The 26,453-nt window shown below is 41.2% G+C and overlaps 1 protein-coding gene across 11 annotated transcripts in view; it reads left to right on the top strand.

Annotated features, from left to right (window-relative positions):
• The window catches only part of OXR1 (oxidation resistance 1), a 349,896-nt gene that overhangs the window by 109,305 nt on the left and 214,138 nt on the right, over positions 1-26,453 (top strand). For all 11 annotated transcript variants that reach the window (XM_058018412.1, XM_058018404.1, XM_058018486.1 and 8 more), the window contains one exon: positions 11,068-11,146. In XM_058018412.1, coding sequence (XP_057874395.1) covers positions 11,068-11,146 — 79 coding nt within the window. Of the gene's footprint in view, positions 1-11,067; positions 11,147-26,453 lie in introns of those variants that run through there.

The following is a 26,453-nucleotide window of genomic DNA, read 5'->3' as shown; positions in this document are numbered from 1 at the left end:
AAACTTCTTGTAGCAATAGGAATACCATTATTGGTGAATGGATGCAGTAATTTAAACTGCAGAACAGGCAGAAGTGTTTATATTAAAGATTATATTAAAGTGTTTATATTAATTCCCATGTTCAACCTTTTGCTGGGAGGAGTTACATACCATGCAAAATTTTCTTGGAATATAGTTTCAAATGTCAAATTAAATATCTTATTTTTTATTAATAAACTATTTGATGTGAGTAGCCTTGTGGGCTGTTCATTCCAACAGCCTATGTGGTCTGAGAGATGTTTTTTTATACTTGAAGGGATCATATTAATATTCAGCTTTAACTCTTGCTGTCTGTTCTGCTACCTTCCTAATCATAAATTTAACTTTCCAAATGGTAGATTTTGAACCTAGGACAAAATTACACTGGGCACAAGTATAAATCATGTGAGGAGTGGCTGGAGAGCTGCCCTGCAGAAGGGAATCTGGGGCTGCTGGATCTGGGGCAGCCCGGCAGTGGGAGCCAGCTGTGTGCCCTGGCAGCCCAGAGGGCAAAATGCATCCAGGGCATCAAACACAGCAGCAGCACCAGCTGGGCTAAAGAGGGGATTATCCCACTTTATTTGGTGTTGATGTGACCTCATCTTGAGCACTGAGCACAGTTCTGTACCCCACCATTTAAGGAGGACATGCAGGTGCTTGAATGTGGCCAGAGGAGGACAACAGAGCTGGTGAAGGGGCTGGAAGTCACCATCCTGTCAGGAATGGCTGAGCACTTTGGGATAGGACTGGAGGGAATGGCCTGAAGTTGTGTCAGGGGAGGATTAGGTTAGATTAGGAAAAAGGTGGAAATCAGAGGTGGTTGGACACTGGAACAGGGTCCCCAGGGAAGTGGTCACAGCACCAGCCTGACAGAGTTCAAGCAGAGTTTGGACAGTGCTCTCAGGCACGTGGTGTGACTTTTGGGGTGTCCTGTGCAGGTCCAGGAGTTGGACTCAATGAACCTTGTGGGTCCCTTCCAACTGAACGTGTTCTATGATTCTGTGGTCTGTTCCTTGTACCTGTGGCTATAAAGCTGCTAGAGAAAGATGTCTGTGACACAGATGCCTATTCAGAGATGCGGCAAATTCGTAGCAGCTCAGCGCAGTGCAACACACTTCTTTAGTTGTTTTTCTGGTCAAAGGCTCCATTGCTGTTGCAGAATATGAGATTCTGGTAGTCTAGATCTGACTTTTTTCCTTTTTTTTTTTTTTTTGGCAGGGGAGGGCAGTAGATGAAGTCATTTGAAAGCTGCAAGAGTAAGACAAATGGAGACATGTCAAGAAAATTCAGAAATATCTTGCATTTTAGTGCAATTCAGATAAGACATTTCTTATCTGAAGATGTAAGGGATGGAAAAATAATTTTAATCTATTCTTTGAATTGGTTTGTTCTTACCAGCTCTTGGCCTGGGGACAGCAGAGGTTAACAGCAGTGCAATATTTCCTGTACTTCTACATGACAGTGAGCAGGGTGATGGTGGTGAAATATGCTGTACTTGGACTACTTGCTCTAGCTTTAGTTTCAATGGTATTTTGGCCCCACAGATGATTGATGGACTCAATATTTTATTTCTTTTATTTATTAGTCAAACCTGAACTCCTATGAGCTTAATGGTTTCCACACTAAGATATATAGGAAGCTGGCTGAAGCAATCACATTAATAAATTCTTTTTGAGAAGTGTGGTATATTGCTGAGTTAGAAGAATTTGCAGATATTAGACAGGGAATGATTAGCTCTATAGGAACACTGGGAAAAAGTCCTGAGAGAAGTACAGTAAACTGAATGTCAGTTACTGATATATGCTGATGAGGAAGAAGAAAAATATCAAAATGGAAGGTAGACCCAGCATCTCCATATGAAAGAATAGTAAATAATTTCTATTTTACTCAGTTTGCATTGAATACCATCTCCAGTTTTGGGTATCTACAGTTTAAAATGTGAATAAGGGTGATCAGAAACCTAAAAAAAAAAAATGATGTCTAGTAAAAAATTAATTTTACACGAATGTTTTGTGTAAGAAAACCCCCAAACCACTGGGGACACATGGGAAAAGTGCTTAAATATGTGAAGTGCTTTTGTGAGAAAGAGTAAAGGATTGTTCTCTGTGTCTGCTGGGAAAGTAACAAATAACAAGCTTGAGTTGTGGCAAAGAATTCTGGTTTTGAAAACTACTCTGTAGGGAGTTATGTGTTCTGTGGGGTTGGTGGTTGGAGACAGGGACCACACCCCCCTCAGATCCCTGTGACAGCAGAGAGCTTTACTGTTCAAACTGACTTTATGCAGGGGGTTTGAAGCACCCTGATCTGCTGCTGGTTGGTGTGACCCCCACCCAGCCCAGCTCCCTGAGCAGTCTGCAGCTTGGGATGGAATGTGAGTGGTGAAGTCTTGTGGAGATTTGAATCCAGCCTATCCCTGCTCATCTCAGGACTTGTTTCACCTCTAGGCTGGCTGAGGTTGAAGGTCTGATATGACCAAATTTATTTGGCAGCTACAAGCCAGCTGCAACTGATACAGGGAACAAATATCAAATGTTTAGAATCACAAAGGATCTCAGGTTGTACAGTCTCCATCCTTTGAGGTTTTTAACAAGAGGTTCTAGTTAGGCCAATATATATTAGAAATGGCTTAAATACATAATATTTTGCTTTGGACAAAGATTAAACAAGAAGCAGTCTCCTGCTAACATTTAACTGTTTAGCACTCTTCAGTGTTCGTTAAATTTCTGACACTAATGTGATCCACTTATTGTTTGTTCTACCAAATAGAGCCTTAAATGTTGAGCATGTTCTTTGTTGAGCACATCATTGGCTGATTTCAGTTTTGGGGTGCTCCTGGGTTTTTCCTCTATTTTTTTGCTGACTTTGTAACATAAATAAATGTGTCTTCTAAGAATAGTGTTTTCTGTGAAAGTTCATTTTGTAACTTCTGCTTGGAAAGAAAAACAGTGGAACTTGGTCTGTTGATCTTTAGGAGTGCAAAGTAAGAACTGTGGCTGCAGCCAGTGTTTTTCAGGGTGCTACTGAGAGAAATTAGTGATGAATTACCTTTAAGGGCCACAGCCACACGTGAGCCTTTTGTGTTACGATAAATCCACCTGAGCTACAGCTGTGCTTGGTTGGATGAAAGCTGTGAAAGCTGCATAGTGCCAACAAGTGGAATGCTTTAGTTATTTACCAAACTGAAAGGGTATGATTTGGTATAAAGGACCTCTTTACTCGTTCTTACAGATCTGGCCCAAAATTTTGTCTATAGCTGCAGCACTCTTGGATCTGATTCTAGCTGAGAACTTCACTGTACAGCTTTCATGTTCAAAAGGAGCAGAAGTAGAAAGCAGCAAAACTGGATGTATATAATTTGGGAAAGGAATATAAGATACTGTAAATATTTTATATTGTCATTTCTGTGTCTGTTACTTTCAAAACATAGCATGACAACCATTAATGTCATTAAGTGAATGGCAGTGAGACAACCACAGTGATTATGAATGAAAGGGATATTTTGGTGTTGGTAACGTAGGAATAAATAGATAAACTTGGCAGCTGATTAGGAGAGACAGTAAGTGAACTGAGAAGAGCTTTATTTAATACAGTTAGGAAAACCTGCGTTATCAAATCTTGAGGTATAGTCTTTAACCATCTAGTGACTAAGCACAAATGCTCTTCACATTGTATTGAATAAATGTCATTCTTTTTATTATCTTCTTTTTGAATAACAAGCTAAACAAAATGAAAGTGTTTGAGTGTCTACTTAATAAGAAATTGATATATTGAAATCACTATTTCTGTTTTGTTAAGTGACATCTTTAATTTAGATATAAGTAATTACCACTGGAGCTGTAGTTAAAATGAAAATCATTATCATAGCATTAGTTTAAAAGTCAAAATTTGAAGAACAGAATCTATGTATTCCTAAGATGAATCTACTACTGTTGTTGTCTCTAGCTTCTGTAATTAGGTACAAAAACCCCCTGTTATGCCTCTTTTTATGATAATAGGCTAATAAACTCATGTACTTGACATATTCTTTTTTATTTATCTGAGTTGTACTCACTCTAGTCTCTTGAATTAGTTCAGATAAATACAGCCAAAGCCTATCTATCCTCCAGAAGTTTCTAGCTTTGGTTTGGCTGACTAGAGACTCAGGTCTGTACAGTTCTGTTCCCTGCTGCTGATCACATGTAGCTGACATTATTTTATTCTGAGGAGAGAGGATGTTAATCTGTTGAAAAATACAATGCTTGTGAAATACTGGATTAGCCTACAGTGCCACTACATGTCATAATAGAGCAAAAGAGTACAGAAAAGAGCAGCTCATCAGCTTTGGTCCCAGGAATTGTCTTATCTCTACATCTTTATTTATGTGGAATTACTTATGATCTCTGCAGTCCTCCCTCTGCTGCTGTAAATTATATAACTGTGTTATATTTTGTCTGCAGCATATGGAAATCTGATACATTTTCCCAAACGGCTTGTAATCAGACAGAAGTAAAACCGGGTTTACATGGCAAGGATTTGGTAGTGGGGAAGTTGCAGGGGTGGCTTCCCTGAGGTGACATTGGGAGCCATCCCAATGTGTCACAGGGCTAGCTCCAGATTTTCCAAGGTGAACCTGCTGCTGCTCAAAGCTGAGCACATCAGTGATGCTGGTGGGGCCTTTGTCATAACTGTTATAAGAAAGGGTGAAAAAACCTGTGGGGCAGCTGGGAGAGAGGAGGGAGGGGGAAAAGAGGGGAACAACTCTGTAGACACCAAGCTGAAGAAGGAGGGGGAGGAGGTGGATTGGGTGTTATAGCAGAGACTCCTTGCAGCCTGTGGAGAGGAGCAGAAGGAGGTAAGCTGCCCTTCCTCAGCCCATGGGGAGCCATGGTGGGGCAGACATCCACTCTCATCCACTCTGCAGCCAGTGGAGAGCCTGGGCCACAGCAATGCAAGCTCTGAAGGAGGCAGCAGCCCACGGAGAGGAGCCCACGCTGGCACAGGTCTGCTGGCACAGGTCACCCCTGGAAAGGACCCACCTTGGAGCTGTTCATGAAGGGCTGGTTCCTGTGGGAGGAACCCCACACTGGAGCAGGAGCAGCTGAGATGAAGCGTTTTGGGGTGACCACAACCCCTATTCCTCATCCCCCTGAGCTGCCTGAGAGGGGAGATAGAAGTCAAGAGTAAAGTTGAGCCAGGAAAGAAGGGAGGGTGGGAGAAACTTTATCAAGCTTTATAAATCTTTGTAAATAAAGAAAAATAATGAAAACCTGATCAGTCCTGGCTATTGCCTGTGAGTCTTTTCTGTATTCATGCCGTTTTCTCCACATCCACTGCTTAATTAATAATAAATAATTGATAGTCCAGCAATTCTGCCTAGAGAAGGACAAGCAGTTTTAGCAGTCTTACACCCTCCCCCCATTTTAGATTTCCAAGGAACTTAGATTTTAAGACCATCTAAAAGATGTAGACAAATGTACCTTTATCCTGAAATCTTAGGAAAGGAAGTTCTATGTGCTACCATGAAGGTGAAGCAGGGTAAAATACCCAGGGCAAATATTTTTTTTCTGTCTTTTTCTCCAATTTAAAAATCAATACATTTCTTTAGCATGCCCACAGAGATCATGCAAAGAAATTATTTCCTATTACAGTAGTTAGGGTTTGTCTTGAATTGCCTACAGGCAGAATTGGATGATCTAACAGGGGATGAGTGATAGAGCACAGCTACACCACCACATTGAATATATTGTGTGGATTTAGAGACAGAAGCTACACTTGCTGTTTCTTTCAAGCAGAAAACAGTCTGTTATCCTGTCATTGTATTTGTACCAGCATGTTTTAATGATCCCAGCTTCAACCATCATTTCACATCCCCTTCTCTGTTTTCCCTTCTTCATACCTAGACTTATAGCATCACAGGAAAACTCAGTTTGGAAGGGACCTCTGAAGGGTTCTAGCCCATCCTCCTGCTCAGAGCAAGGTCAGCTCTGAGGTCAGTCCAGGTTGTTCAGAGCTTTATTCAGATGAGTTTTGAGACACTCAAATGAGTGAGGCTGCAGAACCTCTCTGGGCCATGAGGCTCAGTGCTCACCTGAGCTTGCTCCAGTTTATCAAGTGTCCTTGTTGTATCAAGGGCAGGCTGCAGAACTGGATGCAGTATTTCAGGAAGGGTCTGATGACTTTTTAATAAAGCAGTATGATCCCTCCCCTCTGTCTGCTGGCCCTGTTCCTGCTAATAAAGTCTGGAATGCTGTTTACCATCTCTCTGCCTGAACATGCTGCTGACTCATGCTCAATTTGCTGCCCTTCCAGCCAGGCAGTGCCCAGCCTATGCCATTGCAAGAGTTTCTCTCTTCCTAAATACAGGACTTTGTATCTGTCCTTGCTGAATTTCATGAGCTCCCTGTCAGTTCATGCCTCTAGCCTGTCCAACTCTCCCTGGGTGGCAGCCTTGTCCTGAGCTTAAGCTGAGCCAAGGGAAATATAGATTGGATATTAGGGAAAAGTTTTTTATGGAAAGAGTGATAAAGTTCTGGACTGGCCTGCCTGGGGAGGTGGTGGAGTCACCATCCCTGGATGTGTTCAAAAAAAGTCTGAATGTGACACTGAGTGCCATGGTCTAGTTGAGGTGTTTGGGCTGGGTTGGCCTCAGTGGTCTTGAAGGTGTCATCCAAGGTAGGGATTCTGAGCATATCAACTGATCTCCCCTAATCTGAGGCCATCTGCAAACTGGATGGTTGTGCATTCCGTTGCCTCCTCCAGGTCTTTGATAAAAATCCTATTGTGTAATTCTATATGAATATCCTTTGCCATACTTTTTGCTCTAATGCAATTGTTTCTTAGCTGAAAATAGTTTTATTCTTGATCCGTGTGCTCAGATGTGCATGGCTTTAAGCAGTCAGTGTGAATCTCTGTAAATTATGCTTAAATCTGGTGCAAATGAAAAAGTTCACTGAGATTTTGTGCCAGTTTTAGTAGCCTCTTTAAGACATTTTAGAAATCAGTATTGCTGTTAAGTCATAGCTTTCAGAATTTATTTCCAAGTAGATGAATGATATTTCACATCTGGTTCCACGCGAGGTGACTGCAGGAAAGTGAGGGTGGTTTTCCAAGGCTGTTATGCCACTTTGCTCTGAGGATAGTTCCTTCCACCAGAGAGGGAGTAGATTCAGCTGAAAGGCAGCAGTTGACACAGTTCCCCTCAATAAGCCAGAGAAATGCTGTGGGAAATATTTCTGTGCAAAACCAAAAACTTCCAATGCAAATGAAAAAAGTCCAAATCTTGAATTAATGTTTCATTTAATATATTGTGTTACTGTATCAGTTGTATGAGTCTTTTTTATTTTTTTATTTTTTTCCCCCCAAAAAGAGTAGCTGTGCCTGAAGGAAAAGGAAGTTGAAGAGGCCAGCAAAGCTTCTGCTGAGATAGGTAGCAGTGCTGGGTTAATGGTAGAGCTTGACCTCAAAGGGTTTTTCCAACCTAAACAATTCAGTGATTCTGTATCCAACACCTTCCTCTTCCTACTTCTGCAGCAGTCACCTTAAGGGGAAGGGAACCTGCTTCAGCTACTCATCAATTTTATACCTGTTGGTTTCCCTCAAATAGCTTGTCCTGTTTCCTGAGACCTTATGTCAATCCTTAATGTTTTTATTTATATCCTAAAAGAGACACAAAGCATCAGAGCCCTTCAGTTAAAGTGCTTGCAAACATAAAGGCAGTCCTGCCTACTAATATAAGATGCTTGTGAATGATGTTCTTCACTGGAAATGGAAAAGATCATCAAATGATTGAATAAATTTGGCTTAAAATTTTCTGTGTCAAAGTTCCACTGTTGCTCACGGGGTCATAAGCAACGGCCATTTTTAAATATCGGAGCTGGACTTCTAGGTCACAGTTTAAATACCTCTGAAAATTGGATTCTGGAGCGTGAATCTTGTTATTTCTAAGAGAAATTGAATGCCTGATTCAGATCTTTTAGCACATTTACACAGTTAGGGTCCATGTTGTATAATCAGCTGTCTGAATGGCTGCACTGGGGCAGAGGCTGAGTTGCAATCCTTAATCTGATCATGTTTCATCTCTGAGCTGCATATCTGACAGTATAGGCATAGCTTCTGATTAGCCTGACAATCAAAAATAGGGAGCTGGAGTGTGACTTCTCAGAACATGCTGGGAATGTGTATGCCCCAAAACCATTGATTTTCAGTTGGAGTGGACACTTGGCCTACTTAAAGCTTTCAGAAATTCCCAATCAAGACAAATAACTGGAAGCAGGCATTTGTTATGCTCTCAGTGTAGAGGGACTGGTGTTAGTAAGTGTCAGGGAGAATAATTGCATGGGAAGGAAAATGTACTTCAGGCTGATGATACTTGTGCTTCTTGCCCAGCTGCAAGGCTGTGATTCTGGAACAAGAGAGTATGGAAAGGAAGAAGGAGGTTCCCTTCAACTTATTGCAGCTGTACAAGTTAAGGAGACACACTAAAATAAACAAAAAAAAAAAAAAAAAACAAAACAAACAAAAAAAAAAAAAAAAAAAAAAAAAAAAAAACAAAAACCAAAAACCCCTGCACAAACCAAAAGAGAAAATGCTTTAAGAGCAGCTGGTAAATTGAGACAAAAATGTCATTGCCTCAACCCATAATGAAATACAGTGCTGTGAAAATGCTGCTTCCTCATCTGGAAGTAACAAACCATTTCACCTGGTGTCATTTTATCTGATCTGACATGGAGACGTGAAGTCCCCCAGAGCATCTTACAAATTTAGAAGGGAGTTTGTAGACAAAAATTCTCCTGTCAGTCAAGATCATGTAATCACAGCTTCTTCCTGATGGACAAAACATTTGTATTTAGATATCCCATTTACATTTAACAAATCAACTAAACTGGGATAGAATTTCTGCATTTGTAAGCTATTTTTGCTTTAAACTGAACATTTGAGAGAAGGGCAGAAAGGTTGCACTGGCATCAATATTATGCAAGGTGAGGGCAGTGGGGGTGTGCAGTGGCCATCACCAGGGAGCTGAACCAGGGCTGGGAGCTGCTGCATTCTCCTGGGAAGGACCTGGTGGCAGAAGCTTCATCTGGAGGGGCTGGCACCCGCCTGCACTTTCCAGGTGCTGTTTAGCTGCTCCTTAGGCAATGGTGGACCAGAGTGCTGTGAACGGGTGCTGCAAAAGCAGCTTGATTTGAGGAGCTGGGAGGATGCAGGGCTTCCAGAGCATGGCCTGGGCTTTTCATAGTTGCTCTTCCCAGTTTGTGCAGCATTTTGAGTCTCTGCTTTCAGTTCTGCTGGGAGCTGCTTCTGGCTGCTCTGGGAATGGCTGAATCCTGCTTTGGGAGGGTGAAGCTGCTGGGGAGCAGCAGCGTCAGCCTTGTCCCAGCTGTTAGCAGAGCAGACACACAGTATCTCTGCTCACACTTGCCTGCAGTGGTGTGGAGGGGGTGCAGGGGTGGCCTCAGCACCCCAGAGGGCCGGTTCCCTCTCACAGACTGGTGCCAAAGCCCTTTGCCTGGTGGAGCCCCCACATCAAGGGGGGCTACTGCTGGTCTGTGTGGGGCTGCAGGGCTCCAGGGGCCGCTCCTGGGGACCCACACACTGACTTGCCTGGGGAAGGAGCTGCTGGGGGGCAGTGCTGCCACTGAGGGGGACCTGGGCAGGCTGAAGAAATGAGCTGGCAGGAATCTTACAAGAATATTCAGCAAAAGCATGTGCAAGGTTTTTCCAGGGGGATGGAACCACCTTGTGTAAAATGATGGGCTGGGGATGAAGTGCCTGGGAGGCAGTGGTACAGAAAGGGATCTGAGGGGCCTGGAGAACTGCAATTTGCATGAGAACCAGCAGGGAGCCCTTACAGCAAGGAAACTCTCCTGCTTCCCTCGGCTGCATGGGCAAAAGCTTATCCAGCAGGTCAGGGGAAGGTCCTTGCCTTCTGCTTGGTATTTGTGAGACTGACTGTGGAGCACTATGTCCAGTTTTGGGCTCCCCAGAACAAGAAGGATGTCAGCTTATGGACACCAAATGAGCTGGCCAGGGGACTGTAGCAATGGCATTCAACAGAAGGCTGAGAGAGCTGAATCAGCTGAGGGTCAGAAATGGCAAGAGACCACCTCAGTATTGACAACAAGTACCTGAGTGAAGGGTGTAGAGGAGATTGAGCTAGATTTGTCTTGGAGGTATGATAAGAGGCAGCAGACACATGATATATAAGAGTATATATGATATATAAAAGTATATGATGAGAGGCAGTAGACACGGGGTGTAATATGGAAAAGTCTGATTAGATGTTACAAAATATATTTTTACCATGGTGGTGATGAGGTACAGGAACTGGTTTCCAGAAGAGGTTGTGGACATGTTGAAGACCCAAGCTGACTCACCTCTGAGCAAAATGATCCAATTATACTTGCTTTGAGCTGAAGGCTGGACTAGGCACCTAATTATTCTAATATTCTGTAATCTCATATTTTTTTGGAAAAGTTGGAATTTGTCTTTGTAATAGTAATAAATAGTAATAGTAACAACAACAATAATAATAATGATGATATTTCCTGAGGTCTGTATTAAGTAGACCCACACCAGGAAATTTCTTATTTATAAAAATATTTTCTTTCTGGAAAAATTAATCATTTACATTCAACAAACTGAGCACCAAAACACAGTTAAGATATAAATTTATATAGCTTTGTTCAGACTGGAAATTCAGAAAGACCTGTTTAGCTGCTTTAAAGCACATACATTTCGCTTGGTCACATGAATTTCACTGTAAGAAGCAAGGACTTTTAGATGTTGCACTATCATATAATATTATGCCTAACTCTTGTTGAGTAACTGCTCTAATAATGTCAGGTTTAAGCCCTACTAGGAGGATTTAGTCTTAGGGTTTTTTTAACTTTTATCTTGTGTTTCTTAGCCTTTGCATACTTTTGCTAGCTTATTTTTTTCTGTAAAATTGCCAGGTATTCTCTGAAGTTTCACTGGAAGATGTTTACTATGTATATTTATTTTTCAGGATATTAAAATCAAGGTTCTGAGTTTCTTGATTTAAAAATATCTCTTTTTCTTCTCATCCAGGTCAATATAAGCAGCCTGTGCAGAGCACTGCATTCATAAATGTGAAACAAGCCCGCACCATCATGTTTGGCACTAAGAGGTCAGTTTCCACCATTTTTGTTATGCTTTTCATCTCAAAAAAACAAAATAGTATGGCTGTTGTGACTAATCTGAAATTTTTTACATTTTCTAAAAATATTTTTGTACAAAACACATCAGCTAGATATGTTACTTTTTCTATTATAATGGTGAGGTTTTCTTTGCTGTAAAGCTCTGGTCTACTTTGTCAGGTACGTGCCATGCAGGCCAGTTAGCCTAAATGGCAAAGAGAATCCCCAAGGCAAGAATGCCAAATGTATAATGTGTAAGAATGCCACTGTACTAGTGCTGGAGGACATCCCTCCTGCTTTCTAGTATGGAAAATACCACCAGGACAGCAAAGCACAAGTCTAAGATAGGTTCTTTTCTTTCATTTTAGGGAGCCTGTACTGATATGAGGTAGTGTCCATCTATTACTGTCTTTGATTTAATGTCATACCCTAAATGTCTCCAAAAAATCAACAGTTTTGAGTCCATGTGTCTTTGATAAGCATCAGGTAACCTGTATCTGTCATCAGCCAGTGTGCCCCTGCTCCCCCCAGCCACAGGAGCCCTGATAGCACCCTGAGACACCTGGTCAGGGTATCAGCTACTGCACCTCTGGGTCTCCTGCAGGGCAGTGAGATTTCCCTGTGTAACAGAGATGCTATAGACCACTCCCCACGTTGAGAACTCCCTGGTTTTTGGGGTTTTAGTAGAGGCTAGTGAAAGGCTTCAGCACTTGTGCCCCAGTTGCACGGCGGCCCAGTGAAATCTTTGCCCTGTGCAGCAGCAGAGCTCCTTTAATCTGGCACCTGGAGAAACACCTCACTCTTCTGAATTGTTGTGAACGGGGAGGCTGCCTTGCCCTTAAGGGGCACATTTGAAGAAGCATCTTGCATGTCTGCAGGAGTGAGAGGTGGCAAATGATAAGAAAAATCTGCTTGTTTTTCTGGAGCTCCCGCTTGGGTTGCAGGAGGTTTCGGAGTGAGCTGCAGCCCTGTTGGGCTCCCCAGCCCCTGCGCTCCCGCTCACACGGCCACGAATTCATCTTTGTGTTTGGCTGAAGGGGGACTGGCAGCCAGCTCCAGACTGATACCTTGTATACAAGATGCATATGTAATACATTTTTAGGGTATCTCTCCAGGAAAATGAAACTTTGTGTTTTTAGATAAGGACAGAATCCGTTGTTTTGTCAGTGTGATGGGTATGAGATAACTGCTGAAGAGGGTACAGTAACAATCAAACACTTCCCATTTGAGGATTTCTGCTTTTAATTAATTGTCTTTGCAGAATATTAGCACTCAAGTAAATCAAAGGCATTGTACTAAGTGACATAATTTATTGTATTACATTGTATTTAGGTGGGCTAGTTATTTTTTCCAGTGTGTAGTTTAACCCGTTATGAACTCTCTATGGCCTGACCTAAACTTTTTTTCCCTCCTAGGATCACCTCTTTATCTTAGTGTTATAAAGAAATGGCAAAATTAAGAATTTTTTGATTAGTAGGCTTGAAATTTTATTTTTTTATCTTTTTCTTCACAAATTTAATCTTGATTACTATGCAAATGAAAATTCCTCATAAAGAATATTACAAATAATGTGAAATTCTCTTCCATATCTACAAACAAGGTTTTATGAAAAAAAGTGCATTTGGGGAGCAGAAGCTCTTTGTTTCTCTGCTGTACCATGTTCTGCTATGCCTCACTTTATGCAGATTCTCAGTTTGCAATAAATAAAAGGAGGAAAAGAGTCACAGTAGACCTCCATAACAGTAGCCTTCTATGTGTAGATGAGGACATTGCAATTACAAGTATTCTTGAGATTGGTACCATGTTTTAGTTAGGCAGTGATTGAATACTTGTCAGATATTCTGTTCTAACTATTGCAGTATGTTTTGAACTTAATTTTAATAGAGAACCATTTATTGTGATCAAGAAAATCTTGAGGTTCTGTTGATTATTTTTAAAGGCTGTAAATGCCTATAAATAAACTGCCTCTGTTGACAGTTTTTGAAATCTTAGTTTGATACATTAGTTCTTTTCCTAAAAAGAAATATTATATTCATTTGGAGATACAATGAAGAACAAATGTATTTTTCTGGAGGAAAGGATAACTTAAGATTTATTTTCTTGCAAAATTTGGTTTTAATTCATTCTAATAGTACATTACTAATTATAATCTCCATGACACTTTTCATGAAATTGCATAACTTTGACTCAAAAATAGAGTTATCTCCTGTCACCAGATCTATGGAAGTTGTCAGGTGTATATTGTATCTCAACTGCTTTTTCATTGAAAATTTTCTCTTAATTTTGCATATAAAGTTAATTTTTAGGGGATAATCCCTGTTGGATGGGCTGGTAAAAGTGACTCTCCAATCACAATAGCTTTGAAAAATTTTGTATGTGAGGCAGATATTTCTCAGCTGCTTTATAAGAGACTGTTGCTAATGGGAACTGACAAAGCTAACAAAGAGGTGAATTCCTCTTAATTTCAGCTTAATTTGAGAGCTGATGCCATGATTTTAAATGCTGAACTGTTGTTCTCTGTGTTGTTATTGTGTTCTCTTCTCACCCATTGCTCTATTGTGCTATTTTTTTCTCCAATTAATTTAATCTGCAATAAACACCAGCATTGAAATAGCAGAGGTCAGTACATATTCCAATGAGTTCCTGTGTGTTGTATTATTCATGTTTTATACTTACTGCCATCTTTCAAGAGCAATTGCTGATACCATTCTCCTCAAGTGGAACACAAAAGTATTTAAATAACTTTAGGGAAGGGATTTTTACTTTGTGGGAACCAGCCTTATGTATGGAAGAAGCACAGCAAAGAGAGGCCCCAAATCAGTGCATCCCCAGGATCTGCAAGGTCGGTCTTGTTGGAACCCTAGATACTAAGAATTTTAAACTTTCTGTGCTGAAAGGCACAGAGCCACAAGAGAACACTGAATTTGACCTAAGACTGTAGAGAAGGCTCCCAAAATTGATTAATAACACTGGGATTATGGGTGTGTAATTAATTAGAAGTGTGATGTCACAGAGTGAAAACACTTAGATTTAAGATTTTAGTAGGTAGTAATATATGAGAGCCAAGGTAGAAGGTCTGACTGTCTGCCTACCACTGTTATCATGATGTTTAGGGCTGTTGTATTTGCAGGGAGACCCGTGGCAGAGAGGAATGATGAATCTGACTCCATGTTCTCAAAAGGCTAATTTATTATTTTATGATACTTTATTGTATTGAAGAATACTATACTATACTATACTGAAGAATATATATAAGAATGTATATATACTGAAGAATACAGAAAGGATAGTTATACCATGCTAAGAAGATACTACTGAAAACTCATTACTCTTTCCAGAGTCTCAACACAGCTTGGCCCTGATTGGCCAATGAGTGAAAAAAACTCACACCAGAATCCAGTGAAACAATCAGCTGTGGGTAAACAATCTCCAAACACATTCCACATGTGAGCACATCACAGGAGAAGCAAATGAGATAAGAATTGTTTTGCTTTTTCTTGGAGGCTTCTCAGGAGAAAAATCTGGGGCAAAGAGATTTTTCCAGAGAATGTGGATGCCACACAGGGATATTCTTATCTGCAGTTATTTATGTTCTGTAGTTTGGAAACCTCAGGTTGTATAGCTCATTTAAACTGTCCATGCAACTGGAGAGTATTTCTCCTGCTTGGCTCACTCAGCTTTCTTTTCCTTCTCTAGCCTAGATTGGAGTACTTCAAAAGATAGCCTAAGTGACAAATCCAGCCCTCAGAGCCAAGCCATTTGGTCCCTAAATGAGTTTAGCAGATTGAAGGAAGCAATTGTGAGAAGCAGGATGTGAGGAGTACGAGGACATTTGCTGAAGTGTGCCTGTGATAGTGCTCTGTTCCAGGAGCTGCATCCATTTGTGCCTTCGTTAAGAGCCTTGCACATGGTATATGTTCTAGTTAGTCTTGCAGAGAATACCACATTGGTCCTGTAAGTCCACTAGTCCTGAGGGTCCACTAGTACCTCTGGGTAGTTAGAAATTAGCTGCCACATCCAACTCTGTCTGTTTGCTGCAAGATGTATGGTGCCTCATTCTCCTCCTTTGGTTTGAGCCTCAGGAAGGTCCATAGGGCTGAGAGAGTGGCTCTTGTGTGATCTGCTGCCAGCACTTAGGCTGTTGAGGGCTAGTGTTACCAGGTTTAACTCAAGCTATTTTGGAGAAAGAAAAAAAAAAAAAAAAGAGGAAAGGACTCTGATTTCTAGGGACTTTGATTACCCTGATAAATCTCAGCATTTTAACTGTACTCTTTTTTGTGGAGAGCGTTTTATTTACATTTAGGATGTGATTCCAGCCTCAGGCACTGTGGCCAGGGCAGCTGGTAGCTTCTGCTGGGTGCTGATGGCTGGTTTGGTGCTTTGTGATGGCTGGCCAGGTCAGTCTTGGCCAGTGGTCCAAGAGTTTCATAACATAGCATTTGTTTCTGGAGGCAAATTGTTTTCTTTCCAAATTGTACTCCAGTCAGCCATCCTGGAAAGCTGCAGTCAATTTTCTTAGGCCAGGTCTGTCAGCAGCAATTTGAGTCCTGTGATAAATAGAAAACAAACCTCTCTTCCACTGTCTAATTATATTGCCATGTTTATAAATTAAGATAATAGTTAAGCTGGACAAATAGTATGATTGGTATAGGAGCATGATGAGATTTGGAAAGACATATCAGCTTTTTAGTCAATGACAATTACTGACTTTCTCATATCTAGTTTTGATTAGAAAGTTAAGGAAATAATGTTTATTTATGTTATAAACTCCTGATATGAACAGACTGTAGTGTTTTCAAGATTATTTTAAAGATAATATAAGCTTAATTTCTTCTTTTCTTATAGTTACAGGGAGACTGTGTTCACACAGGGTTTCTAAACTTCATGGTTTCAATTGCATTAGACCTGAACTATTGCTATGTTTGTCCTGATACCCCTGCCAGATTCTGAAGCATGGCAAATGGATGCCCACAAAGCCCTGTCCATTACTGAACACTAGGACCATATGCCAAAGTTTTTTCTTTGGGATTTGCAAGTGTACAAAAATAATTATCTGGTTTCACCCTAATTCTGGTGCTCACCATCCCCTTTCTTTTGCTTTTTAATTGGAAGTGACACTCTTTGAATGAAGCTATACCATATTTTGTGAATGTATTCTCAATTACAAATGAAATTAACTATTTTATTGCTAAACTTTGTTATGGTAGTGAACTGCAAAATAATATCTATTGGCATGGACTCTTTTTAAGTTCACTACCAAAATATGAACTTTTAATTTCTTGCACTGTTTCATTGCTTAGGGATCTGGAGGCTGACTAATGTAAAATGATAAGGCAGCTGTGACACGGATTTTATTCAACCAGAACAGATGCAGTCTAGAATACAGATGTACATGGGCAGCACAGAGTGTAACAGACACAGACAGGGGTACAGAGTGGGGAACAGAGCAGAACTTGACACTGTGTAAGCAGCAGCCAAAACACTGATGTGTTACCAACAGTCTTTTAATCACAAATTCAAAACACACCACCATATGGTCTGCTGTGAAGAAAATTAGCTGCATCCCAGCCCAACCCAGTGCAATGCAAAAACCCCAATCAGTGTTCATATGCTGAAGCTTAAGCTCCAATAGAATGATTGTATGTCTAATAAAAGATAAAAAATACATATTTTTAGTTTTACAATCCATCCAATAAAAATGTGACTTCCTACACACACAAAGTCACAAAATTTTTACACAATCATGAACAGCTTTAAAAAATTTCTTGAAGCAACGGCATCCCTAATAAGAAAAAGTGAATCAAATCCTGAATATATTGGATGTTTTAAGAAATGAAAGTATAAAATAAATTTAAGTCTGTTTAAACTTCTCTAAATGGTTAATGTGTTCTCAATTTTATTTTTACAGAATTCTATTTCACAGTAAGGCTCTACTTTGTCTTATGTAGAGCCTTTTAAAGGCATTTACATGAGCTAACTAAATAATTTGGCATGTATATTTTGTTAAAGTCATCTCTATTTCTACAACAACTTCATGCTGTAGGTCCAATACTCAGAAGTATTTAATTATCCTAATTGTGTTTATTTGCTATATCTTGGAGTTTCTTTAGAAGTGTCTGATCATTGCCTGCAGATTATTTAATTATAGGATTACACTTGCACTTCAGCTATAACCTTTAATACCACAAGTTCCTTCTTCAAATGGAAGAAGATTTCAAAGGCTGGCGCTTGAAAATACAAAAAGAGTCTTACATCTTAGTGACAGGATTGGGTTTTTTTTGTTTTCTTTGCAGTGGAATGAAAAGTGTTTATTTGTTTCTCAGTTGATCTCAGACAATAAATGTGTGAGCAAAACTGCAGACACCTTTCTTTTTGTGGTTCCAGATCCCTTATGCTTCAGAAGATTCAGGAGGCAGAGAATTTCTGAGCAAGACCTTAAGATATCCTGTGTACATGGCTTGGCTTTTTACTTTACAGGGATGTGTTTCCTGTTACACCCTGTTCACATTCCTGCAGAAGGGAAAACTGCTGCATTTCCATAATCAGTGGAATTCTTTTTGCTTCTATTCTAGAAGTCAGGATTTCACATGAATTTTCTAATAATGGTCTTTAGCAAGAGTATGCAGGATGAGGACAATGTTTTGTTTTTCTTTTTAAAAACTGCATTTGCAGGAAAAATATGCCAAGATATAAACTGAAGGTCAGTCTTGCTGAAAGATGAATTCAGTTGAAGGCACTCATGCCCCAATTCAGTCATTTCTGCAGGCACGGGAAAGCATGAAGAAATTTCCCAGGCAAGGATGAACTTTTCCTCATGCTCAGATTTCATGCTGAGCTTGGGCCTCAGTGCCCTGCAGATATCTCCTGTTAGTGGTATATATCTAGTCTTAGCAGAGCTGCTCCTGGTAGATTCTGCTGCAAAAATAGCTTAGTAACATTTCTCTGATTGTTAGGAAATGAAATCTGTAGATTAGAGAATTATTATTGCTGCTACATGTAAAACTTACTCTTAATTTGAAACCACTCTTGTTTAATTCCAACTTCAATGTGAAAAGCACCCATGTGACAATCAGCACTTAACAGAGCTAAGTGGCATCATCCAACTTCTGCTGCATTTTCATATGGAAGAATGGCTATACTGGTGGTCAGAAATACATTTTCTCTCAGGGTTAGCTTGCCAGATGCATCTCTGAAGCCTTCTGAAGCGGAACTGGTACCATATAATGAAAGCAGTTGCTGTGTCTTACAGACTTTTTCAGATGCTTCTGGCAATTGCATGAATTCTCAGATGTCTCCCTTTTTTTGGATGCTTTTTTAAATCCCTGTTTACAGGGACAACACTGTATCAGACTGAAAGGCTTTTCCCCCTCTTCTTTATTTCTTAACAAAAATCCCAATATCCTGATAAAAACCAGATCAGATTTCACAATGTGCTATGTCTGCATCCTGCTTGTATATGTACAAAATCCCCAGGTTAAGTTTTCAGCATGGTGAATAATGGATATCTGCACAAGTCCCATGCTTTGTTAATGGGATTTTTTTATGCTGCTCCCTGATACCTTTTTAAACACTCACACTGGTGATGTATTTTAATATGGTCTTACAGAAGACACTTTGGTAAAGTGTATTCTGATTCTGTATTCAGCAACATGAATCAGTCCCAGGGAACGGGCCCAGCTCACTGTCTGTGTCTGTGCTGTATTGCTGCAGACAGTGGTCATGGGCTGTTGGCTCCTTTTTTATGTGGCCATAAATTGCCTGTTTTGCTGACACTTTAAAGTAAATGAAGGATAGTATCAGCACTGCTGGCTTTCTGGCAGGAAGCCTAAGAGCAACTTGGTATACCTTGTGTGCCTAACTAATGCCACTTCAATGGAAGGTTTTAATTAAGTGCATGTCTCTGTGTGCAGAGAAGAAACCAAAGGCATTTGGTAAAAAGAAAGTGTATCTGCTCCAGAGTCACTGAGGAGAAATTTGGTGGGAGCACTAAATGGCTTTCAATTAATTGGAAAATATTTTCTTAAATATTATCAGAAAAGACAAAAAATCAGTCTGAAGGGAAGACTATAACATTATTCTGTAGATCTAACCCATTTGCCCCATACTTGTAAGATGTCATAGTAGTACAAGTTAGAGGAGTAGAAGTTGTAAAACTAATCTGATATGCTGGATTTTATCAAGATCCCTAATTGTAGTTATGAGAAGAACACTGGAAACTGGTTTATCTGGAGCCAATATTTTTGATTTGTCCTTTCTGTAGCAGTTTCTAATCTTGCAAACATCCAAAAATTCATTAATACAAGTAAAATTTTTATAGCAAATATTTTATAACCAGGTAGCCATATTAAAACTCTAGCTGTTGAAATTGAACTTATCACACGGGAATTTCATCCCAATTTCCTCATTCTCACAGTTACAGGAAAAAAAGTGCACTCAGTTCTCTTCAGACTGTCTAGAGGGATTGCTCTTTATGAAAAAGAGAAGGTCTAAGGAGCAGAGATAATTCATTTACCACTAGATATGGTCCATGATTTATTTTGGATAATGTTTGGCATATAATTTATTGTTCTATCTGCATTACAGCAAAGCTCAAAGCAGGCAACCTTTTTTTTTTGTGCAGGGCTTGTTACATCATACTGTATTTGCCTTAATCCCTATAATCTTTTTAAGGCTTCAATACAGAGTGCTTTCCACCCTTTTATCCATCTTTCAGCCAAGGTAGAAACCTGCTTTATTGCTCACTAAATATTTTTCCAGAAGAAATGAAGTTTTCTCAACACTCAGTCTGAAATTTTGCAACAAACTCTATGAGGAGCTAGAGATGACCACACAGTCTTAACTTTTGTCCCTGTTTGATCTTCCATCTCTGATGTAACTATGAGTTATTCTTTGCATTAAATAACCATAGTGAAAGAACAACACTTAAGCCTTGTCATGGCAAACTCGTTTGTTCCCCTGTATGACATATTAGATTAAAATAATATTCTTCTGTGTACTGTCAGATAAAAGCTTCCCCCATTCCCAAAGCCCTATTTTTTTTTGTTGTTTGTTTGTTTCTTAACGTGGACAAGGTTATTTTCTGTACACAGAACTATATGTCTGATTTCCTAATATTACAGAGATGTGACTCCTGGGACTGGAGTGTTGGAATGGAAGGATACATGCTCTGTAGGAAGGACAGGAAGGGAAGATGAGTAGGGGCATCACCCTTTATGTCAATGACCATGTCCATGTACAGCTGTACATGGAGCTCTGGGATGGATGAAGAGCTGGCCAATGGCTTGTGGGTCAGGACTATAGGCAGGGCAGGGACAGGTGACATTATAAGGTTTGCTACAGGCCACCCAACCAGGAAAACCTAGTGGATGAGGCCCTCTGAGATAGAGTAGCAGCCTCATATTCTTACAAGCCCTGGCTCTTATGGGGGGCCTCCACCACCCTGATATCTTCTGGAGGGAGAACTTAGCAGGGCATAAACAATTTAAGAGGTTCCTGGAAAGCATCCCTTCCTTCTCCAAGGGATAGAGGAGCCAGCAAGGAGGAGGGGAATGTGGAACCCAAGGGCAGCCTTGTCTCCAGTGGCCATGAAATGGTGGAGCTCAATACCCTTTAGGGCAGCAGGGTGAGTGCACAGCAATCTCACTGCCCTGGACTCCTGGAAAGCAGACCTTGTCCCTCTTGAAGCACTCCTCTTGGTAGAATACCATGGCATAAAGACTCATAGGGAAGAGGAAATAAAGAAAACTGCTTGATATTCAAAGATCACCTTCAAACTCAGCAGAGATGCAGCCTAACAAATAGGAAATCAGGCAAAAATGTTTGGAGGCTTCTGTGGATGAACAAGTAGCTTCTGGGTAAACTCAAACTCAGAAAAGAGTGTGCAAGCAAGGGCCCTTGTCTTAGGACAGATGCAGAGAAATTGTCTGGGCAATCAGGGGTCAAATGTGGAAAACTAAAACCCTGATAGAATCAAATCTAGTCAGGAACATCAAGGGCAACAAGAAAAGTTTCTATAGGAATGTGAGTAATAAAAGACAGGCTAGGGAAATTGTGGGCCCTCTCCAGAAGGAAATGAGAGAGATCTTGTTACCTGGGGTGTGGAGAAGGTTGAGGTATCCAATGCCTCTTTTGCCTCAGTCTTCACCAACAAGTGCTCCAGCCACAGTGCCCAAGTCACAGAAAGCAAAGGCGGGAACCAGGAGAATGAAGCACCACACACTGGAAGAGAAGATCAGGTTCAAGACTATATAAGGAACATGAAGATGCACAAGCCCATGGGACTTGATGAGATGCATCCATGGGACCTGAGGGAGTTCTCAGAGAAGTTTCTAAGCCACTATACATAATACTTGAGAAGTCATGGCAGTCTGGTGAAATTCTCACTGACTGGAAGGGGGGAAACTAACCCCTGGTTTTAAAAATGAAAAGAAATGGAGACCTGAGGAACTACAGGCCAGTCTGTCTCCCCTCTGTGCCTGGCAAGATCATGGAGCAGATCCTCCTAGTAACTGTGCTGAGGCACATGCAAAATAAGGATGTGCTGGTGATTGGCAACAGTTTCACTAAGAGCAAATCATGGCTGAAAAATTTGGTGGTATTCTATGATGGGGTTATAGTGTTGGAGGATAAGGGAAGGGCAACGGATTTCATCTACTGGGACTTGTGCCAAGCATCTGTCCCACACAGAATCACAGAATAATGAGGTTGGAAGAGACCTCTAAGATCACAGAGTCCAACCTATGCCCTAACACCTCAACTAGACTTTAGCGCCAAGTGCCATGTCCAGTCTTTTTTTAAACACGCCCAGAGATGGTGATTCTACCATCTCTCTGTGAAGAGCATTCCAGTACTTTATTATTCTTTCCGTGAAAAATTTCTTCCTAATATCCAACCTATGCCTTCCCTGATGTAGCTTGAGACTGTGTCCTCTGGCTCTGTCAGTTGCTGCCCAGTGGAAGAGACCGACCCCCACCTGCCTACAGCCTCCCTTCAGGAAGTTGTAGAGAGTGATAAGGTCACCATGGCATCCTCTGTCTCTAAAATGGAGAGCCATGGTTTTGATGGATGCACCACTCAGTGGATAAGGACATGGATGGTTGTTAAACTCAAAAAGTTGCTGTCGAGAGCTGGATATCCATGTGCAGAGCAGTGACAAGTGACATTTTGCTGGGGTCAGCATTGGACTGCTGCTGTTTAACAGCTTTGTTGAGGACATGGGCAGGGGGATTGAACCTGGCAGGCACCCTTGGCAAGTTTGGCAATCACACCAAGCTCTGTGGTGTGGATGACATACTGGAGGGAAGGGATGCCATCCAGAGGGACATGGACGAGCTTGAGGAGTGGGCCCATTCAAACCTCATGAAGTTCAACAAGGCCAGGTACAAGGTCCTGCACAATTATTGGGGCATCCTCCTGGGCAGAAGATGGATTGAGAGCAGCCCTGAAGAAAAGGACTTGGGGGTGTTGGTGAATCAATAGCTCAGGATGTGCTGACAATGTGTGTTCTCAGCCCAGAAAGCCAAACGTGTCCTGGGATGCATCAAAAGCAGCGTGGGCACCAGGGCAATGGAGGGGATTCTACTCCTCAGCTCTGCACTTGTGAGATCCCACCTGGAATTCTGTGTCCAGCCCTGGGGTCCCCAACACAACAGGGAAATGAACCTGTAGGAACAAGTCCAAAGAAAAGAGGCAAAGATGGTCAGAAGGCTGGAACACCTCTTCTGACAAGTCAGGCTGAGAGAACTGCGGTCTGTTCAGCCTGGAAAAGAGAAGGCTCCAGGGAGACCTCTTAGCACCTTTCAGCACCTAAAGAGGAGCTATGGAAGAGCTGAAGAGGGACTTTTCACAAGGACATGTGAACAATGGATAATGTATTTAAACTGCCAGAGGGTAGGTTTAGATTAGATATAAGGAAGAAATTCCTTACTGTGAAGATGTCAAAACCATGGGCCAGGTGCCCAGAGAAGTTGTGGGTGCTTGGAAGTGTTCAAGGCCAGGCTGAATGGAACCTTGAGGCACCCTGGTCTAGCAGGAAGTGTCCCTGCCCACAGCACAGGTATTGGAACTAGATGACCCTTCCAACCCAAACCTTTCTATAATTCTATTTTAATGTCTTTATTCCTGCTATTGTTGTAAAAATGTAAGTCTGAAGACTGAAATATGTAAAGCTTCCTTCTTAGCCTGTATGCTTCTTTCAAATGTATATAGTAGTTAGGCAATCTCCTGGCAAGGGGAGAAATAATTGCAACAGATGCATAGTAAGAGCAAAAATGCTATGAGAGTAGTTCCAAGAATTGAAGATGGCATTAAAAGGTTATTTACCTTGTGGCAAATAATTGCATTTTGCCTGACTTTTATTACTGTGAGAGATGAGAAATATTTTGGCATTTATTATGATAAGTGAGTTGTAAACAGAATGATCTTGTTTCTCTGGGTATTACAGAGCAATATTAGATGCCTCCACAGCTCATGACAAAGACAGGAATCCTTATTAACAACATAGGGAAAATCAGAAACCAGAAAAATTATGTATCTTAGAGTATTCCAATTAAAGTAATGAATACTGTGGTCTTAAAACCTTCATAAGATAATTGCTTCACATTAAGGTGGAGCAGTGGTCCTGTTCAGAGTGCAGGAAGACATGAGGAACATTGCCCTTGCCCAGACACTGGCTTGCACACGGATCCTCAGGCAGTGCACAGGCAGGCTCTGGAATATTTTGCAGCAGCATGTGAATGCTAATACTTTCAGAAAATGCCTGAATCCCATTTTTTTTTTGATGGGAAGGTGGTTAAACACTGCAAGAGTCTCTCACAAGATTGAATGGTCTCTCTGCTGGCAGACAATCAAAACTGGCTGGGGCCCTGAGCAATCTGCTGCAGCTGAGCTGGCTGTGGGTGGGGAGGATCCCAAGAGGCCCCACCAGCCCCAGTGACCTCCTTGCAGGGTCCTTCTTGCAGAAATATCACTACAATAAGAAACCTCTGAGCCCCAAATTTCTGGAAACAATGAGGCTTTGTCCTACTGTTTGTCCTGCTGATTACCACTGTCTGTATTGATTTCTGTCTCAGGGCTGGTCTTGGCCACTATCCCAGAGGATGCTGATGCTGGGCATTGGGCTGATCCAGCATGGATGTCCTTGCATGTATTAAGAGGATATTGGGCTAGATTGCAGATAAGGAGTAAGTCTAACTGGGGAGGACAGATTAGTTAGAAGAGGAGACAATGCAGCTGCCTGCAATGCAGTCAAGGCAGCCCAGGAAGAGTCCTGGCACCAAGATTTTGCATGAAGTTTTGTTTTCTTATCAGTTCTATGATGTAAGGCTGGGGGGCCCTTCTCTTTGAGGAGACTTTGAAGATCCTGGGTGCTTTGGTGAGGAGTCTGTTTAGCTGTGCAGCAATGGTGACCATCCAGCTAATGCTGTGCTGAGCTGGGGAGAGTGGGAGCTGCCAGAGCCTAGCCTAGCACTGGCACTAGCACCGAAGGAACAGGAAAATTAGCTAATTCCAGTTAAACCTGAGTGTGACATTCCTACCCTGAGATAAGGGTTACGATTTCTAGCTGCAAACCACTAGTGGTTTGGCTGACAGTAAAAAGGCAGCATTATCTTTGAAAGGGGAGTGTGGCTTTTGAAAATGGAGCAAGACTGGCTTAAGGACAGGCACGCCTACCAAAAAATACTGTTTTATCCAGTAATTTTTATGAAGACCACTAGCAGCAAAAAGAATAACAAGCTACCCCATATTCTGACTGTGTCTGTCTGTAGGAGACCCAGATGCAAGCATGGCTTGAGGCAGGTACCTTTTGCCTCTGCTGTCACAAGGGTCTCTGTGCTGTCAGAAACAGCTCTGTGTTACTTTCACTTTCCAGGCACGTGTGTTTCCTCATGTCAAAACTGCCCTTTGGACCTGCCCCTCTGCAGTAGAAGTGATGCCAGTAGAGATCCAGGACACTTGTACTGAGACATGAGCTGCTGCATGCCTCATCTTTAGTACAATGATTGACTTGCATTGTCTGAATTGGTTCCAGTTCATAAAGCTGACATTTATTTTCTTAACAGAGCTAGTCCAGTTTTCATGTTTTAATAATTGTGAACAGCATGGAACCCGAGGTAGATTCCTTTCAAGGTAGATTCATTAGGGCAAAAAGAAAGATCATTAGTGGCTGGTAATGGATTGTTTCTTGCAAAGATAAACGCAAATTCCGACGTGCTTTGAACTGTCAGTGTAGGCTTGCTTCAATGACAAAGGGAGCAGGTGAGCTGTGGTATCCTGATTATTCTTTTTACTTTGGTTTTAAAAAAAACCTTTGAAAACCACAAAGTGTTGGAAATATACTGTCCTATCCACTAATGAGCAGTAGAAGTAATGAGATATCTCAAAACTCCCTCAGTGTCCACATACTTAGCAGATACTTGTCTGAACTTCATCTAAATCTTTTCAAAATGATGCGTGGCTTTGGTGTGAGGAGAGAAACACTGGAAGTAGTTTCCATCTATTTCAGTCATTCAGTGACTCGTGCTGAGTGGCAAGATCAGCTCAGATCTGGGTTTCTGTAATGCTTTGTGATGGGATGTCTCTTCTGTTCTGTATTCTCCCCTAGTCCATGGGCAACATTCATAAAACCAGGAGGAGGAAAGTTTGCTGATAACCATTTGTTTGTAAGAAAAATTTTTATCTGAAGGAATAAGTTCTATGTGGAAATATCCTCACATATAGGATGGTGCAGTAGTGGTAATGGTAGAGTCTCAGCTTGCCCAGAAAATTATCTATTTCCCTGAAACCCTTCAAGGGGATTTCACACAGAGTGTGGAGTCTGCCTCTCTTCTTTCCCTTTCTGGTCAATAGGGGCTCTGCACACATGTACAGCTCTGGCTGCAGCTGCAAGGGAATCCGTATTCCTTATTAATTTAAAGGTTGTATTTAATAGAGGCTTCCTTAAAGCAAACTGGCCTTTGGTAAGGCACAGCAGCTTTCTGTGTCTTTTATCTTGTGTTTGCATTGGCACCTGAAATACATTTGTTTGAAAAAATGTGTAGTCCCTTTCTCAAAAAAAAAAAGAAAAAAAAAAAGAAAAAAAAAAAGAAAAAAAAAAGAGAGAGAGAGAAAGAGAAAAAAAAAAAAGATTTGTCATTCTCTGTATCTTATTTGCCAGAAGCACTGCCTTGTGCACCATGCCACAGAGAGAAAAAATTCTGAGCTCTTCATTTTTCTGTACGTCTCACCTTGTGACATCTTCTCACAGGAAATATTCACAGCACATGCAAATTGGTCTCAATCTTTGTGACCAGCAATGGA

This window comes from Melospiza georgiana, chromosome 1, assembly GCF_028018845.1.
Source record: "Melospiza georgiana isolate bMelGeo1 chromosome 1, bMelGeo1.pri, whole genome shotgun sequence".
Taxonomy (NCBI): domain Eukaryota; kingdom Metazoa; phylum Chordata; class Aves; order Passeriformes; family Passerellidae; genus Melospiza; species Melospiza georgiana.
This window is presented reverse-complemented; position numbering and strand designations above follow the sequence as displayed.